This window comes from Acinonyx jubatus, chromosome D4 (assembly GCF_027475565.1).
Source record: "Acinonyx jubatus isolate Ajub_Pintada_27869175 chromosome D4, VMU_Ajub_asm_v1.0, whole genome shotgun sequence".
NCBI classification, from domain to species: Eukaryota; Metazoa; Chordata; class Mammalia; order Carnivora; family Felidae; genus Acinonyx; species Acinonyx jubatus.
The window spans coordinates 92,220,713-92,239,523 of NC_069391.1; the positions used below are offsets into that span (position 1 = coordinate 92,220,713).

Consider the following 18,811-nt stretch of genomic DNA (forward strand, 5'->3'; position numbering starts at 1 on the left):
TTTTGTGATGTGCTTCGGTGTAGCTTTTTTCACTTCGCTTGTGCTCAGGGGCAGTGGGCTGCTACTGTCTGTAGATTTGTAGTTTCTATCAGATTTGGGAATTTTTCAGCCATTATTTTGTTTCAGGTACTTTTATCCTCACCCCTTTCTGTCCCCTGGGGACTCTAGTTGCCAGTGTGTGAAGCTCCTTGAAGTTGTCCCCCCCGCTCACTCATGTGCTCTTTATTTTTTTAGTTTTTCTTTTTCTGTGTGTTTCATTGCTGTTTCTTCAAGTTTCCTAATCTTATCTTCTGCTGGTGATCCCATCCAGTGCCCCCTTAACGTCACGCTTTGTAATTCCATCCTCTGCGTCTTCTGAGTCCCTGCTCCACAGTGTTTGGTCTGCTTCCTGAGCCTGTAGAAATCAGTCTGCCAGGCGACAGCCTGACTCTCATCGCCATGGGCCAGTTTCCCTTCCCTCTCGCTGCCAGTTTCTCAGAGCTGGGAGATGGTGCTGTTGTTCCTGTGTGTCCCATGCCTCGTTGTTCAGGCCCAGAAAGCACTCCCCAGCTCCACTGGGCCCTGTAGGTGCTCCCCCTGCTTGCCCCGGTGGCTTAGGGCTCCCCTGTGGTTGCTGGAAGCGTGCTGCTTTCAGCCTGGGGGAGCAGTGGGATTGCTCCATCTGTCCCTCTGCATGGCCCACCTGGTGGTTCTTTCACAGGTGTGCACTGATTGTCCCCTCTGTCCGCAGGTCTGCCACCTTGCTGCCTTGTCCGTTGTCCTGTAGCACCACCTGACCCCAGGTTGTCTGGCCCACCTGCCACTGTCTCTTTGCACCATGGTCAGGGTTACCCTGGTTGGGGGGGGGGGGGGGCTGTCATGGAGATCACCTGTGTCTCGCTGCCTGATGTCCAGTGACTTGAAAATTATTGCTTAGTCACGTAAAGATCTCAGTTATTGTAGCTTTTGCACATGGGAGCCAGATCCAGTCCTGTTACTGTCTTACTAGCTCAGCAGGAGGTGTAAGCCTCCAACCCTGTTGTCTCTAAAAAGCCACCTCTGTGCTCGTGGGCAGGGTGAGGGCTAGACAGAGGCGAACATTTGGGCCAAGGCCGGCAGGCCTGGACGTGAGTGTGCTCACGCCTGTGTGTGTCATAGCACGTAGCCGTCTTGCCTCAGGACGGCCTCTGAGGTCGCTTCAACGCCTGGTGAGATGTCCACGCTCCAGCTTGAGGGTCACGAGTGTTCTGCCCAGGTCACCCCCTTAGGCTTGTCTGGAAGTTGGAGAGACCCCTCAGCTCTTTCCTGGACTTTCCAGGTGCTTTCCAGGGCACCTGCCCTGTGAGAAGCCTGGCAGGTTCTGGCACACCCAGGACGGCTGTGTGGCTGGGGGTTGGGACTGCCACCCAGGATGGGCCATGTCCTGTCCACCCGGGATGGACAAGAATCTGTGATTTGTCTCCTCTTGCCCTGGAACTGGACTGCAGGAGGACAGCATCAGAAAGGACAGAGCTGAGCTGATTTGGTTTGAAAAGACACGCCTCTTGCCAGAGCAGTCTGTGTTGGTGGCTGGGGACAGATGAGCAAGACCCTGTCCTCTGGAAGGAGAGCTGTTCTCCCAACCAGTCCCCACCTCGTCTAGCCCATCCCCTGCCAGCTCTTACATTTTCAGCTTTTAGATCAGAACCGGTCTTGCTCAGTAACACCCTTTTCCTTATACATATTTCCCCAATTGTTTTCTTGGACAGAATTCCTATACCTCGTATAGAATAGCAAATAAGTGAAAATGCCCCCATTTCTCTCAAGAAACAGAGACATCAACTTCCTTCTTCCTCAGCAGCCCTCCATGGATTTTGTTTTTCTTCCTCGAGCCAGGAGCCCTGCAAAGATTCTGCATGGGGTGGCCAGTGGGAAAGGGGCCGCCAGAGAGGACACGCAGGGATCACGTCCTCGCAGCTGTGGCCACGGCAGGTTGCACTCACCCATGGGGGCTCCTCCCTGAGCCTGGGCGCAGAGCCTCCTTGCCTAGGTCTGGGGGTGGAGATGGCAGTGTTCTCTCCCCTCTGGTACTTTGAGCTGCCTTTCCATCCATGCTCTGGGCGGGCAGGTGGGGTCTCCCAACTGGGGCACACGTACTGGTCTGTCCACCGGTTCTGAATATCCTGGTTCACGCTCCTGTCCCACCACTCGGCCTGGGCCCCACCCTCCCAGGATGGGTAAACAGAGGGGTCAGAGTAGGGCAGAGCAGCGCTGCGTGGACCTCAGACCTGCCTAGGGCAGGATCTCTCTGCCTGGCCCCTGGGTCAGCAGCCTGACTTCTGAGGGAGACTGCTGCACAGAGTGGGGCTGGGTTCCCATCCCCACCTTGTCTCACTGAGCCCCCAGCCAGTCCCCCGACTGGGCCCGGGTCCTTCCCTAGTCTGGCCCCACTTGGCCATCAGCCCCCACCTAGCTCCTCCCTGGCCCGGTCCCCACCTGACCAGTAGCCCTGCAGCCCCGTGTAGCCCTTAGGTGTCCAGCAGCCCCTGTCCAGCTTCCACTGTGTCTGATCGTGTCCTTCCCCGATGTCCGGCGTGTGCACACCGGGGTGTCTGGCTGCAGGGCTAGCTGGCATTGGCCTCCCTTTTATGAGCATCTGGTCTCTGTGCAGGCATTTGGACAGGCGCACACGAACCACAAGAAGGTAGCCGCGGACGGCGAGAGCCGGGAGGAGAGTCTGATCCAGGAGTCGGCCTCCAAGGAGCAGTACTATGTGCGCAAGGTGCTGGAGCTGCAGACGGAGCTGAAGCAGCTGCGGAACGTGCTCACCAATACTCAGTCGGAGAGCGAGCGCCTGGCGTCCGTGGCGCAGGAGCTGAAGGAGGTAACCAGCGAGCCCGGCAGAGACAGGAGGGCAGGGAGGTAGAGGGCTGTGCTGCTGTCCTCCAGACTGGGACCTCTGGGTTCTCATCAGAGGGGAAGGGGCCTTGCTTGCTCTGGGCCACAGGGAGACCTACTCTCTGCCCTCTGTTCACCGGAGCGGGGAGGCGGCGGGCGGGGGTGGGGGGGGGTGGCAGTGACAGGTGACCAGATGGACAGACAGTTCTGAGTGATGGCCAGCACAGAGTTCCACAGTCGAGGGTATGGGGCAGTCGGGATCCCACAGGACTTGGAGGGGACAATGCCGAGATTTGGGACAGAGCTCAGGGCCTGGTAGCAGTGGGGAGCAGTCACCTCCCCTGGTTTGGGGTCAGAGGTCATCGAGGCCTGTGGGCCTGGGGGGGGCTGGCTTGGATCAGGGAGGCGGGCCATCCTCGGCTGTGTGGAGCCAGAGTGCATGATTTCATTTCCTCCCACCGGATTACCCTGCTTGGGATGGGAGGAGGGGCCGCTGGGGGTGTGGATTTGACCTCCGAGGTGTCTCGGCCTCACTGCTGGCCAGGCCCCCTGGCCCAGAACAGCCAGTGCAGGCACTTACCCAGCCAGCCTGGTGCTGCTCTTTTCCTCTTCCAGAAGGGCCTGCGTGGGCTGTCAGGAGAGCCCCGGTGACCTGCTGACTCCTGGCTTTGGGCGTCAGGAAATGAGCTCAGCCAGGCCCACACAAGAGCAGGTTTGGTGGGGCCTCGGGAGGAAGCCTGCCCCTCCCCACACCCACACACTCACAGCTGCCTCTTTCTCTCCGGGCCCTGCCTGTTGCCCCACAGGTCCCCACTGCCCCCAGGCAGCATCCCTGCCACCGCCAGCCCCTTCTGTACCCTGCTTCCATCACTCTTCTGCTGGTCCTGGCCTTGTGGCCTTTGCCAGGCTGCTGTGCCAAGCTCCTTCCTGGACTAGGAGAACACAGCGCCAGGCGTCCCTGATAAGTGCCGCCCTGCACCTGCCTTGGTGTGATGTGGCTGTGTGGGTCGTGCAGGGTCCCCCGGCAGACACCCCGCCACGAGGATAGCTGGGCCTTCCTGTGCCCAGTCCTGCCGCCATCCCGGTGCAGTGATGTGCCAGCTGCACAGTGCCCTCTGACCAAACCCCCCTGTGACAGTCAGCCTAGGTGTCCACCTAGGCTTGCCAGCTTCCCAGGCGGGTCCAGGGGCCACTATCGTGTGACCTGTATAACAGACGTACTCCGCACATGGGATGGTTCCAGCTGCCCCAGAACTCATTCTCTCAGTGACTCTGTGGGCATCCAGGTACTTCCCTTATCTCACAGGTGGGGAAAGCAAGGAGCAGGGTCACCAGGCTGGCAGCTTTAGGGTGCTGACCTCTGACCTCTGCACAGTGTGTGGACAGGCCCAACCAGCTTCTGTCCTGGGACATGATCTTGAGCCCCATCTTACAGATGGAGAGGCAGAGTCCCAGGGAGCCGGGCGTGGCCACAGTTGGCTGGAGGCAGAGTCAGGTTGTGTGCCCACTGAGGCCTTCCAGAGATTTGCCCTGGGGAGGGGGTGGGGGCTGCCCTTGAGAAGCAGGACTGGGTCGGAGAGGAGTCAGCATCGTCTGCTCAGGTAGTCTTTTTGTCCTGGTGGGCCCTGTCCTTGCTGCCTTGGTGGACCCTGTGTGTCTGGGCCCAGGAGTAAATGACAGAGATGTCCCAGCAGAATTCTGTGCCCGCCACCCAGGGTGGGAGCCAAAAGGGCTTGATTGCTGTGGTGGTGTCCAGGCTGCCAGGAGCCTGCTGGAAGGAGGCCAGGCATTGGTCATGAGCTGAGATGGGCGGTGGGTCAAGAGCAGCCTCGCCAGGTGCCGGGTGGACTCTTCAGCATGGGGTGGGAGGGAGGGGTGCTGGGGTGGGAGGACACCTGGTCCAAACCAGGGGATGGAAGACAGCCTGGAGGCGGAGGAGGGGACGTGGGCGTGTGGAGGAGGCAGCAGGGGTGGAGCCTCACACGGGATGAGGGACTGGACTCCATGGGGAAGTGCACATTCCTCCTGGGCAGCAGGGCTGGACCCAACTGGCCCCTGGGGTGGCGCCCTTCCCCCCCCGCCACACACACACACACACACACACACACACACACACAGGGTGAACACTCCTCCCCTGGCCTCTGCAGTCTCACAGGAAAACCCTTACCTGCCCAGGCACTTTGGGGATCCATGCACAGCCAGGAGAAGGTGCCTCCTGGGCCCAGGCAGGCGCACCTGCCGTGCCCCGTCCTGCCTCCCCAGGGCCAGCTCTTCTGGTGGCTGCAGCTGTGGGCACGGCTTCCTAGGAACCCCGTTCTAGTGTATTATATACAGTTAGTTCCACTAAGGTATCTAGTCCTGTGGGTCTCTCAACTGCCACGTGTACAACAGAGCTTTGGAACCAGCCCCATCCCTGCAGAAGCCACATTGCTTGGCCCATCCCAGGACTCTGGTCAGACCAGCTTCAGTGCCTGCCTTGAGACGGTGGGTCCAGCTGGGTCATCGCTCAGCACCTCCCTAGGAACCCCTGGGAGAAGGGCAGTGGGAGGTACAGTGGAGGGCCAGGAGGAGAGAGCCCCCACCCGTGGACCACTTTGTGTCCCTCTGTCTGGCTGTCATAAGCACCCAAGTGAGGCTGGTCCCTGGGGTCCCTCTCCCGATGCTCCTTCCTGTCTCTGTCTCCTTGCTCTTCCTCCTCCCCCATCACCCAGACCTAGAGTGTCACCCCTGGTCTAGAACCTTCCAGGCACGTCTGTCCCCCCACCCCCGCCCCACATACATCCACCTGGGGAGCCTCCCTCCCTCTTGGGGTGGACAGGGAGGGTGGGCAGAGGCCTGGCTAGAAGGACGAAGGTGCTTCTCTGTCCACATGAGGACTGCCGTCTCGCTGGAGTGAGTCCCACGTGCCTGCCCTCCATGGGCCCTTGCGCACTTTCCTCACTGAAGGGCAGTGTCTGCTCCCACACTCTCCTCAGGGCAGCTGGGGGCTGAGGTGTGAGCATGTTGGGTAGATGGGCTGGGGGCTCGGAGGCCAGCCCCGTTGTCACACCTGTTTTGCCGACGAGGAAGCTGAGGTCTGGGGGGTCCTCGTGTGCCCCACCTTGTCCACTTGGGCTGCACCCTGTTGGGGCCACGTGTCTGCACCTTGTGCCCGTCATCGGGGCCGCTGTTGACAGGCTCCTTGGGAGAAGATGCTGACTTTGGGGAAAACCACACTGTGTGGTGGCCAGTTGGAGCTTGTTTGAGCCTTGGAGTCGGGTGTGGGCCAGGCGGAGGTGCCCTGTCTGTGTGGGAACCAGAGTGAGGTGTTGGGTTCTTGCAGCATCAGCACGCGGCGCCCTCACCTGCCACCTGGCGTCTGGGCCAGCTTGTGGGCTGCGCGCGCCTTACCTGGCTGCCCACGGGGCCCGTGTGCTCTTCGTCGGCCCCGGTGCTTATGAGTGGAGGCTGTATCATAGTTCCTGGCGACAGAGCAGGGTGGGACGTGACTCCTGGGCACCCAGGTGGGCCGCACCACAGACACGTCACTCTGGGTTGGGAAGGCCGAGTTGGCCCTGGCCGTGGGGGGCCACTGCCCCTTGCTTCTGTTTCTGCAATCTGGTCGGCCTTCCAGCCTGTTGGTCTTGCCGTACAAACCTGCGGCTAGCTGGCCGGTTTCAGGCCGGGGCTTCCACCCCAGGTGGCTGTGCCAGGCAGTGCCACACATATTAGAGCAACTCCTGCACACAAACAAAGTGACTTAGGACAGAGAGCGAGGCGCTTCCAGTGGACGGATGAGCAAGCACTTCTTGTCCTTCACGGAAAGTGAGGAAGTGCTCTGGGTCTGGGTAGCCGTGAACACGGAGCAAACTAAAGCCGCTGAGGTGTGCACTTTCCAAGGGTGGTCTTACAGGATGACAGTTAACTTTCAATGAAGGACAAAGGCCGTGTGCAGCTTCACCTCAGTAGTGCTGCCTGGTGCTCAGGTTCTGGGGTGCAGAGGGCCTGGGGGGCCCCTGGCAGGCAGCACCTCCTCTTTCTGTCCCTCTCAGGGCCAACCCCCCATCTCCCCTCCTGTGTCCTCTGTGCAGAGTGGACCGGTGCTCCCTGCAGGTGCATCGGGCCAGGGTGGGCCGAGCCGCAGTTGGGAGGCACCAGCCTGCTGTGGCCGCGCGGCAGTGGTGAGCACACAGTCCCAGTTCTTACAGATCCGTCATCGTGTTGGTGGTGAGGACTGTCCAGAGCAATGGACCCAGAGACACTGTGTGTGTGAGTGAGAGAGTTAGTGTCAGGAATCGGCTCTTGTGATTGTGGGGGCGCGTGGGTCCAGAATCTGCAGGGTGGGCCAAAGGCTGGAGACCTGGGGAACAGCTGGAGTCTGAAGGGATCTGGAGGCAGAATTCCTCCTTCCTGAGAATTCTGGTCTGTTCTTTATGACTTCTGGCTAATTGGATGAGGCCCACGGCACGATGGAGGGTGCTCTGCTAAGTCACATGTCACTCTCACCCGTGCAGTCAGCATGGTGGCAGCTAGACTGGCATTGGGCCCGATGCTGCACCAAGTTGGCTCTGACACTGACCGTGGCGGGAAGCGGCCCGCACTGAGGACCGAGCGCAGTGTCGTTAGGCGTTTCCAGCTGCCCCTCCAGATAAATGGGAGTAACTGTGTTTCGTCTTGTCGCCACTCCTCCTGTGTTATTTTACTTATTTTTTCCTGTTCAACAGGAGTTTTGCTCTCTGGGTGGGCCTTGATTTTCCGCCAGTCTGTAACTTGGTGTCTGTTCCTTCTGGTGTCAGCTTTTGGCCACCTCCTTGGGTCACTTTGCTGGAGACTCTGGTAGTGACATTGTCAGGAGTGCTTGTGTAGAACAACTCCCTCCTCCTGTTGCTCTCATGTTTTTCTTCCTGGTCCTATTTCATTTTCCCAGTGCAGCATTATTGTACTGGTTTTCCCTGCACGGAATCTTGGAATCTTGGAATCTTGTCTGCAAAGCATGGATGTGATCACGAGAAGGCCCAGCACCAGTGGAGAGGCCGTGTGTCAGGGGAGAGGGCAGAAGAAGGGGGTCTGGGAGGTGACGGCGTTTCCACCGGAGGACCCTGGTGGGCTGGCCTGGCCTGGGGGCACCAGATGCCACCTGGAGCCTGGAAACAGGGCGGGTGGGAGACAGTTTGTTGTAGGGTCAGCCCTACCCCGAGGGGGTGCTGGCTGTGTCTGCAACGGTTTCAGTTGCCTCGGGGCGGGATGGAGCTGCCTCCAGCGGGCAGGGGGCTGCTGAACTTCCTGTAACACCCAGGACGGCCGGAATGTTGGAAGGACTGAGGTCGAGGGGCCCAGCGCCTGGTGGTGGCAGGTTGGGAAATCCTGAGTCTCGGTTGCACAGTGCGCACAGATCTGTGTCGGCCACTTTCTCCGCGTGATACCTGCACCCTCAAGGATGTGTGACATAATCCACATCCCTGACGGCTCACCCGCTCAGTGTGCACACAGATTCATGCACCGTCCCAGATCCATCCCTGAATTTTCCATCACTCCAGAGGGAAGCCCCTCCAGGTACTCCCTACCCCTCCCACCCCACTTCCTGCCTTCTCTCTCTCTGTGTATTAGCCTGCTCTGCCCATGTCCCGTGTGTGGGGTCACACAGTGGGAACACCACCTCGTGGTGGTTCAGGGTTCACCGCAGCCCGTGTTATAGCTGAATGACATCCCCTTGTGTGATTGGACCACATATTGTTTATTTGCTCATCGGTTGGTGAGCTTTTGGGATGTTTCCATATTTGGTTGCTGTGAATAATGCTGCCTGAACACTTGGGCACAAGTTTTTGTGTGGACCTGTTTTTGTTTCTCTGGGATCAGGGTGCCGAGGAGGCATCGCTGGGCCAGGTGTGCTGAGCTGTTTAAGTAGCTGCAGCCTGTGAGGGAAGGAACTGCTTTTAGCCATTTTACAGATGAGGACACCAGGGGTCAGATCAGGCTGAGACCCATTACTGTGCACCCCAGAGCACACTGCCCGTGGTCGGCTGCCCACACCCCACTTCTTCTCGGCAGATCAACCAGAACGTGGAGACCCAGCGTGGCCGGCTGCGGGATGATATCAAGGAGTACAAGTTCCGAGAGGCCCGTCTGCTGCAGGACTACTCGGAGCTGGAGGAGGAGAACATCAGCCTGCAGAAGCAGGTGTCCGTGCTCAGGCAGAACCAGGCAAGTGTCCGTGCTCCCAGGGTGCTGCCCTGCCTCCTTCCCCACAGCCGAGCCCAGGGCTGCACAGCACACTTCCGGGGATGGAGGTGCAGCCAGGGCCCGGCCTCTCCTAGACCAGAGAACTCAGCTCTGCCTGTAGGGCTGGTTGCCCCCGAGACGCAGGGCGCCTGTACCTGTGACCTGAGATACGATTAGGAGTGATGGTCATAGCACACATGTAGGTATGTGTTTTATATTTCTTAAAATATTTAATGTTAATTAAGTAGCTGTGTAGAATTTACTTACCTTTGATTTTTTATCTTGAGAGAGAATCTTACGCAGGCTCCGGGCTTGGCGCAGAGCCAGTGTGGGGCTTGATCCCCACAACCTGGGGATCATGACCTGAGCTGAAGTCAAGAGTCAGATGCCCAACCTACTGAGCTGCCCAGGCACCCCCAGTTTTATAAGATTTAAAGCCAGGGTATACCTGGTAGCATTTTAAGTAACTGGACACATTTGCGGCAGGGATGTGTGTATTCTGATTTCCGTAGTGTCTCCGGCCGAGTGAGCAGCGCACTTTGCACACGCACAAGTGTCCCGGGTATGGGCTGATGTTCCTGTGCACCTCGTGCCCAGACCACCTCCCTCCCCAGCACCCCATCCCCTGCCGCGGAGCCCCCGTCGCTCAGGCACAGGAGAGTGCTGCTCTTTTCCAGGTGGAGTTCGAGGGCCTCAAGCACGAGATCAAGCGTCTGGAGGAGGAGACCGAGTACCTCAACAGCCAGCTGGAGGACGCCATCAGGCTCAAGGAGATCTCGGAGCGGCAGCTGGAGGAGGCGCTGGAGACGCTGAAGACAGAGCGCGAGCAGAAGCTCAGTCTGCGCAAGGAGCTGTCCCACTACATGAGCATCAACGACTCCCTCTACACCAGCCACCTGCATGTCTCCCTGGACGGCCTCAAGCTTGGCGACGACGCTGAGGCTCTGGCCAACGGCTTCGAGCACGGCGGCCTGGCCAAGCTGCCGCTCGACAACAGAACCTCCACGCCCTCCAAGGACGGTCTCGCCCCGCCCTCCCCCAGCCTGGTGTCCGACCTCCTCAGCGAGCTCAACATCTCCGAGATCCAGAAGCTGAAGCAGCAGCTGGTGCAGGTGCGGGTGCGGCCCTCAGGGTCCTCGGGGCTGCTCGGGTCCCTGGGGCCACGCGTGCCGTCCCCACCTCCAGTCCTGCCCACCTCCAGTCCTGCCCCCCGTCCTCTCATTTGTGTTTCCTGTAAAGTCTGTGTTGTTGCCGCAAGTGGGTCTGCGGTGCTGTGGGGGAGGTGCTGGAGCAGTAGGCCCCTGGTCACCAGTTTTCCTTGTGCCCTCTCGTGGTGCCCCGCGTGGGCTCCCGCACTGTGTCCTGTGGATGAGTCACCTCAGGGTTTCCTGCTCTTCACGGAACAGAATCCCCCCACCCCCGCACCCCACCTGTCCCCTTGTCCTCGCATCTCCATGGAGGGGCCCCCCAGCCTCTGGGCAGCCTCTGTGGACGTGACACGCCCAAGGCACGTGTTAACAGACCTGCAGGGTGACAGTGGTGGCGCGGGCGGGGTCCTGCAAGTGTGTGGCCCCTGCGGGCCGGTGACGGGCCTCCTGTGCTTTTGCAGCTGGAGCGGGAGAAGATGGGCCTGCTGACGACACTGCAGGACACACAGAAGCAGCTGGAGCAGGCGCGGGGCGCCCTGTCAGAGCAACACGAGGAGGTGAGCCGCCTCACGGAGAACCTCAGTGCCCTGCGGCGCCTGCAGGCCGGCAAGGAGCGGCGGACGGCCCTGGACAGCGAGAAGGAGCGGGACAGCCATGAGGATGGTGACTACTACGAGGTGGACATCAACGGCCCTGAGATCCTGGCTTGCAAGTACCGCGCGGCCCTGGCAGAGGCCACTGAGCTCCGAGAGCAGCTGAAAGCCCTGCGCAGCGCACACGAGGCTGGCGAGGCCCGGCACGCGGAGGAGAAGGGTCAGCATGAGGCCGAGAGCCAGGCGCTCACCGAGAAGGTCTCCCTGCTGGAGAAGGCCGGCCGCCAGGACCGCGAGCTGCTGGCCCGGCTGCAGGCGGAGCTGAAGAAGGTGAGTGATGTTGCGGGTGAGACGCAGGGCAGCCTGAGCGTGGCCCAGGACGAGCTGGTGACCTTCAGCGAGGAGCTGGCCAACCTCTACCACCACGTGTGCATGTGCAACAACGAGACACCCACCCGCGTCGTGCTGGACTACTACCGAGAGGGCGCGGCTGGCGCCAGCCACGGCAGCCCTGAGGCCCGCGAGCGCCGCTCGCCCGTCCTGCCCAAAGGACCGCCGGCCGCGGAGGCTGGGGCCGGGGACAGCAGCCCTTCGCCCAGCCCTTCCCTGCCCTCGCCCCTGAGTGACCCACGCCGGGAGCCCATGAACATCTACAACCTGATCGCCATCATCCGCGACCAGATCAGGCACCTGCAGGCAGCCGTGGACCGCACCACGGAGCTGTCGCGGCAGCGCCTGGCCTCCCAGGAGCTGGGCCCTGCCTCGGATAAGGACCGGGAGGCACTCATGGAGGAGATCCTCAAGTTGAAGTCTCTGCTGAGCACCAAGCGGGAGCAGATCACCACGCTGCGCACGGTCCTCAAGGCCAACAAGCAGGTGCGGGGCCAGTGGGCAGGGCGGGCGGGGCTCCTCCCTCCTGGGGCCCCCAGCGTGACTCCCCAAGGCAGGCGGACCCCTGCCCGCGTTCCTCAGCTGTGTGCCCTTTGTGTGTGATCCGCAGACGGCCGAGGTGGCCCTGGCCAACCTGAAGAGCAAGTATGAGAATGAGAAGGCCATGGTGACCGAGACCATGATGAAGCTGCGTAACGAGCTGAAGGCCCTCAAGGAGGACGCGGCCACCTTCTCCTCGCTGCGGGCCATGTTTGCCACCAGGTAACGCCCGCTGCTCCCGTGGCTGCAGGGCCAGCGTTGTCCTTGGTTTACATGCAAGACGAGGAGGCCAAGAGGCCAGGTCCCAGTGGGCGGGCTGGAGGCGCGAGGTGTGAAGGGGGCACGGGCTCACAGACAAGGAGTTAGCCCCCTGACTCCCTGAAAAGTGTGTGGATTCACAGGGACGGTTCCCTGCAAGGCGGGGGGCAGGGTCCCGGGGTGCCCCATCTGACCTGCCGGTCGGGGATTGGGCTGGGGAGGGCAGCCAGCTGTGGACGCCTGTGCCCAGATGCCTCCGCCTGGAAGTCATTGCTGGGGGCTTCTTGGGGGCCTGGGTTCGGGGGTTTCCACCAGCCAGGGGGCACAATGCCATCTGCTGGCTGGTGTTGGGCAGACACCCAGGGCAGGGACTTCTTGAGGCTGGGGAGGCTGAGGCTGTGGGTTAGATGGGGTTAGAAACTGAATCAGGGCTCCTGCTCCTCCGTGTAGGAGGAGAGGGGCAAAGACCAGGAGAGAAGACTCTAGGCTTCGCTAGGGGCTCCCTCTCCTCCTGGGTGGAGCTTGGGAAAGACCTCACCACCAGTTTCTCTGCACGTGGGTGTCTGGAAACCCCACTTCTGCAACCTGTTTTGTTTAAGAACTTGGCTGAATTCTCCAATGCAGCCGAGGTCACAAACTCACTCCCTGGAGTGGGAGGACCATGGCGGATGGGGGTGAGGGGCAGGTGTGCCCAGCGCTGCCTCCCTCAGGGACAGACCTGGAGTGGGTGTTTCTCTCTCCCAGCTCCATGAGGAGAGGGGCACATGTCCCAGTGAAGCAGAGGACGCGCAGGGGTGCGTCCATACATGCCTCTCGCAGACTCTGGTTGCCATTAGGTGGTTTACTAAGCACCTACTGTGTGCATGCACTGATCCGGGAACATGCCAAGTCCTGCCCGTAAGGGCTGGATGCCCTGGCCACCTCCCTTAGAGAAAACCAGCTTGGGAGCCCTTCCCAGAGAAAGCGGAATCGCTGAGGGCACAGTCTGTTCCTGCCCGCCCGCCCCGCCAGGCCCTCCGTGCAGGTCCGCAGCCACGCTCTTGCCTCTGGCGCCCCCACAGGTGTGACGAGTACATCACGCAGCTGGATGAGATGCAGCGGCAGCTGGCAGCCGCCGAGGACGAGAAGAAGACGCTCAACTCTCTGCTGCGCATGGCCATCCAGCAGAAGCTGGCGCTGACCCAGCGGCTGGAGCTGCTCGAGCTGGACCACGAGCAGACCCGGCGGGGCCGCGCCAAGGCCGCCTCCAAGGCCAAGCCGGGCACCCCGAGCGTAAGTCACACCTGCGCCTGCGCCAGCGACAGGGCCGAGGGTGCCGGGCTCGCCACCCAGGTGCTCTGCGGCGAGAAGTATAACATTTACTGCGATTAGGGCCACGGGGCCGCAGCTGCCGCTACCCTGCCGCACGCCACCCGTCCGCTTCTTCTCCACTAACCCAGCAGCAGCGGGACTGCGGTGCTAGGCTGGTCTTAACCGTGACTAATGCACAGAGGGAAGGATTTGGCCGAGGCGGCGTGCTCTTCCACCTGGACCCTGTGAGCTTGGTGTCTGTTCTCACCCCTCGGGACTGCCCTTCATAGCAGCTACTCTCTCGGTGGCGGGAGGGGGGTGTCCTTGCAAAAACGTGGCTTCCCAGGGCCTGTGCGCCGTCGGCTCCTGCAGGGGGAGGGGGACAGAGCCGGAGTTGAAACTTGCATGTTCCCCGCACGTGTCTAATGCGCGGCGACGCCGGGACCGGCAGCAGTTCGAGGTTCTGGCCCGAGTGCGAGGCACGGCCTCAGCCGACGTGCGTGGCTTGGCACAGTTTACAGAGACAATTCCTTCGTAGTTTGTGCGGCATCTCACTGCACGTCGTATTTGGGTCACGAGAACAGAATTCCCTCCCGCAGCCCCGCGTCCTGCAGCCCCGCGTCCTCCAGCCCAGGCGCCTGTGGACGGGGGGCCCTCCCGCTCGTGCTCACGTGGCTCAGACACGCCCGCCACACCTGACACCAGGGCTCAGCAGGCTCAGCCTCTCTGAGATCTGCACGCCTGTCTGGTGGCCTGTGAGGTGACACATCGGCAGGTCCCAGGCCTGGGGTTTGTCTTTTTTTTCCAAGAGAAAACCTTCTTAAGTGCCTGGCCAGACTCGGTCCTCACAGGGAGCCCGTCCTTTTATACTTAGGGGTTCCCCAGCCTCCGGGGTGGGTTTTCCACTCTCTGCTCGCGATCAGATCCCAATCACAGGGCTCTGAAATGAGGGGCTCCCACGTCTGTAGCCAGAGCCCAGCCCTGTGTGGGAAGGGCACCCCGCCTGGGCCCAGGCCCGTTTGGGACCCCGCAGCGGGTGCGTGGCCTGCCCCAGCCGTGCGGCCGCTGGGTAGTGGCAGGTGAGCAGCTGCAGGGCTCTCTGCTCCCGGTGTTTGGCATCATGCCACGCGAGTTCCCACAGTTGGGAGCAGGACTTCTCAGTATTTACCCCTGTCGCCCAGTGGGGGCTGCGTGACGCGAGGCTGCAGCAGTCTTCTCCCCGAAGGGCTTCTTGCCTCGTCTCTCCATGGCCCCGGGGAGCATCTGCGCTGCCCTCACACGGCTCCCGCCCCTCCCCCCATCCCCAGCAGACTCCAGGTGCTGCGTGGACCACCTTGGGTTTGGCCAACGGCCGGAGCAGGAAGACAGGGGTCGGGCCGCTCTGCTGACGGGATGTTGGGTCTCGAGGCCCCCTCCCGCCCGAGGAGGGGTCTTCCAGGGGCCTGGCTGCCCGCTGGCCCCGCACGTCGCTTCTTCCCTCCGCCGAGCCTGGCACGCAGCTTCTTGTCCATACAAGGCACGGCCCCCCTAACCCACGCAGGTCTTCTCCGCGTCTGCTGCCGACTAACGCACCACGTCCTCGCCCGGCCAGAGCTTCGGTGGTCGGGCCGGTGCCGGTTCTAACGCTGTCTTGTTTTCTCCCGTTTTCAGCTGTAGAGTAGCTGCCGGGAGGACTCGGCCGCGGCCCTGTCACACTGCAGCCCCTCCCCCTCCCGCGGGCCCACGCAGAGGAAGGAAGGGCAGCCTAAAAGTCCACTTAGAAACCTGTTTGGATATGCCACTGCAGTTCTTTCCAAGTTAGCATTCCCTGAGTGTTTAATGGCAGAGGACATAAAGCTTTAATGTTGAGAATGCCGCCAGCTGCTTGCCTGTACGGTGCTGAAGAACCTGCTCGGACAGCGGCCATCAGGCTCGCTTAGAACCCGCTAGAAACGCTCAACACCGGGGTCTCCCTGTTACAGATGCCCTTTTATATCCCATCGACCTGTGCACTTTTGATATTTTGATATTATTATATTTGCTTCCTTAATCCCTCCCATAGAGACGGTCTCAGATGCCGTGGTCTGTCTCGTGGTCCTGTAGCGCTCCGTCTTAGCTCCCGCCGTGTTGATCTGGTGTCAGCACGTGGCACGGACGTGTTTCCCCAGCGTGTAGCTCTAGACTGTTTAGGTGAAGGCCTCGACCCGGCAAGGAGCTCGGCCAGTCGTAGCCACGCTGTGGTTCAGCAGCCTTTTAGGTTATGCGGCATTATGGTTCATGTTTGAAATTACAGATTTTAAATGCCATGTTCATTAAGAAATCCAGGGTATTCCAATTCTGGGGTTTTTCATATTGTATTATTATTATTCTTAGGAATAGTTCAATGTAACAAGAAGAAAACTTGACCTTTGCTCTGGTTAAACAGTAATAGGCACTTGAAAACAAAAAGATAAATTATTGAATGAGTAGTATTACCTACAAATTCCAGAATCTTCTGGGTTTTAGGACATTGTGAAGCATGACTGATTAACAGAATTTTATACAACTGTACCAGTGAAATTCCAAATTGGAATTGTTTTGTTACTCTGGTTGTTGTGCCAGATTGTGGCACACTTAGAAAATCCTACAGCCGTCGGTTTCTAGGGTGTTCTGTCTCAACGCCTTTTTGTTAGTAATCATTGCCAGTAGTGCCTTCATCAGTTAAGGGAGGTGTCCCAGCGCAGTTCGTGCTCTAAAATGGACAGTGAGGAGCTAGTTGGGAATGTTGAAGGCCAGTGTGGACCAGTAGGTGTGAACAGGTGCGCACCTTCATACCTGAACCTGGGCATCTTCATCGAGGGAAAGAAAACAGCGATTGTGCAAAATTCTGTTAGTCAGTGATTCTTTACTGTGCAGATCCTTGCAAATTCAGGGGCTGAGAAAAGGAAAGTGAACACACACCTCGAGTGTGCTTTGGGAACCAAATGGACTTGAGGGACAAGCTAAGCCAGCGGTGTGGACGACACGCCATGTTTGTGAAGAGCGGGCGGCAGGGGTGCCGGCTGTCGGCCTCGTGCAGGGGTGAGGGCTAGCCGTAGTATTCTTTGCAAATGTGAGGAAGAGACGTTCTGTATTCTCTTGCTTGGTGTAACTAATCGCTGTTAATTTCAGGAAACAGAACTCGGTGAAGCCCCTCAGCAGTCCAGGGCTGTGTCCCGTCGGGTTTGCTGAGTGAGGCTGTGCATACGGTAAAATTGGTACTCACAGAAGAAGAAAGTGTCCTCTCTTCTCCAAAATGAAGGACAAATTATAATAATATATAAGTAGCAAGGGTCAAAGAATTCTGTTTCCTGGAATAAGCATTTCTTCTTCCTAGTTGTAGGGACCCCTATTTTTACCTTCTATTACAGTGTCGGTCCATAAGAAATAATGTTACATTTACAATAACTTCACCTGTATGGGGTATTTATTTGCAATGATGTCTGAGTACTGTATTTTTTCTGTGCATTACCTTAGTGTCAGAATGTTGTCTTTATTTTAAGATCATATGCATGTTCTCCTGCCAAGGAACCTTTACACAGACCCAAACAAACAAACAAACAAACAAAAATGCATTCTAATTCTGAGAAAGTGAGGCAGAGCCTGGAAGAGGAGTAGGAAGGAACGGTCAGTCTCGACTTGGGACACGGGCGTCTGGTGCAAATGTCTGCAAAGCCAGTGCACGTAGGAACATGGGCCTGGTAAGGGTCACGTGGTAGGACCAATAAATAAAGAATAATAAAAAGCACAAGACTTGTTCCGTGTGGCTGCTCTGCCCCCTCCTTCAGATGAATGCGGGTCCAGCAATGCATCGTAATTCCAGGGCCTGAAATGAGACCAGCCGGTCAGTAACCCTAGCGGTAGGAACTGGAGGCAGCCTGGGACCTGTTTCAGGAGGCGTGGGGAGGTGGGGAGGCGCGGGCTGCCTCTGGCAGTGAGCAGCTGTCATGACTACCCAGCAGCATGGCAGGGAGAGCACGTGGCCGTCGTGCCGTCCTCCCCAAGAGGCAGAGGTTTGGATCGTGTGGGGTCCTTCTGCCCTGACTCTTGCTCCGTGAACTTAGGGATGAGTAGATGCAACAAGAGTGACCTGTTTGTCAGCGCAAAGCCACGTGCACCTGCAGGAATGTCTGAGGCGTGCTGGGCCCGTCCTGGTGTGAGCAGAGGGGCAAATCCTGGCTGAGGGGGCGGGAAGCCCTGGGCACGCTCTGGCGCTGTCCTTCTGACAGCCTCAGTCGGACCCAAGCAGCCGCCCAGACCTCAGGGCAGCTGTCTGAGGCCAGGGTCTCCCTCCCCCTGGCGTCTCCCCTGGCCCTGTGGCTGCTGCAAGGCCGCTTCCTCTCATGATCCGTGGCTGGCTTGAGTAGCGGCTGCCTGAACCCGTGTCCAACTTGAAACCTCTTTCAAAAGAGCCCTGTTTTTCTGAGTCGGTAGCTAGGAGAAATCCACCTCCCCTGCTGGCTCACGCTGCCCCACCAGGCTCCGGGAGCAGGGGGGAAAGACAGTCCCGACAGACCTGGAGGAGGGCGTGTGCTGGCGGTGGGCTGGGCAGGGCAGGTGTTACCCAGCCCTTGGCTGCTACCATGTGCGAGGCCTGCTGTGGCCCTGGCCCAGTCCTGTCCACTGGGGTATTTGACTCACAGGCACAGATGCTGAGGCTTTCTCCCCCCACCCCCCACCGCTCCCCCTATGTGCCCTGGATTCTTTCAGGGGTGGAGTGGCAGCCTCCTGAGGGGGAGTGGGGGGTCAGTTGGCCCTGAAAGGCCTCCCGCTCAGCCTTCCCTTCCAAGGGGGAATGTCCCTTATTCCCACCACCCTGTCTGTTTCCCTGCAGTGGTTTTTACCCCAACATCTGGCAGGTTACCAGAGCTGGAAACGACAGTGCCAGCTTAAAGACAGACCTTTGGCTGAATTGCCCCCCTTCAGTGGCTCACTTACCCTGACTGACTTCTCTCTGAGCCCCAGTTTCCCCACTGTAGGATAAGGATGATAGTTCTTGGCTCAGAGGTTGTTGTGAAATTTCATCAAGCCCTAGGTAACTGGCATACAGAAGGTGCCCAGCAGATGACGTGGTAAATGGTTCTTGCTGACATTGTCATTATCACCAAGGTCTGGGGTGCCAGGCCATGGGGCTGGTCCTTTGTCCGGTAGGAGTGTGAGTTTAAGTCAGCTTTTAACTAAAGTGTAATTTGCATTTAGGAAAGTGTATTCATCCTAACGTACACTCCGGGTGTGCACACAGTGAACACAGATGTGTAACCAGCAACTACAAAGTTCCCTGGCTACCCTCCCCGCCAGGGCTGCCTTTTGAAGCAGACAATAATGGGGGTACTGCTGTCTGCCAGCATGGGAACCTGCTGGGACAACAGAGGTACCTGCACTCTGATGTCACCTGGCATGGGATCTCGGCAGGGATGGGCTGCCATCAGATTTTCCTGAGAACGTGCTCACCTTTCAGCCGTGTCCAAACAGCGGAGCTGGAAGGGCTCTGTGTTACCATTTTGGCAAACTTCTTGTGGCCAAGCACGCTGGCTCTTGTGA

The 18,811-nt window shown here is 59.3% G+C and overlaps 1 protein-coding gene across 5 annotated transcripts in view; it reads left to right on the forward strand.

The window, feature by feature from the left end:
* Positions 1-18,811, forward strand: part of LOC106982579 (inositol-pentakisphosphate 2-kinase) — a 128,243-nt gene that overhangs the window by 28,358 nt on the left and 81,074 nt on the right. For 4 of the 5 annotated variants that reach the window (XR_008291362.1, XM_027041267.2, XM_027041268.2 and 1 more), the window contains exons 2-7: positions 2,630-2,842; positions 8,884-9,036; positions 9,732-10,166; positions 10,664-11,671; positions 11,796-11,947; positions 13,045-13,255. Coding sequence is in view for 4 of the 5 variants with exons in the window: in XM_027041267.2 (XP_026897068.1) it covers positions 2,630-2,842; positions 8,884-9,036; positions 9,732-10,166; positions 10,664-11,671; positions 11,796-11,947; positions 13,045-13,255 (2,172 nt within the window). In the remaining variant the exon portion in view is untranslated. Of the gene's footprint in view, positions 1-2,629; positions 2,843-8,883; positions 9,037-9,731; positions 10,167-10,663; positions 11,672-11,795; positions 11,948-13,044; positions 13,256-14,923; positions 17,016-18,811 lie in introns of those variants that run through there. The other variant, XM_027041271.2, reaches the window with a different exon arrangement.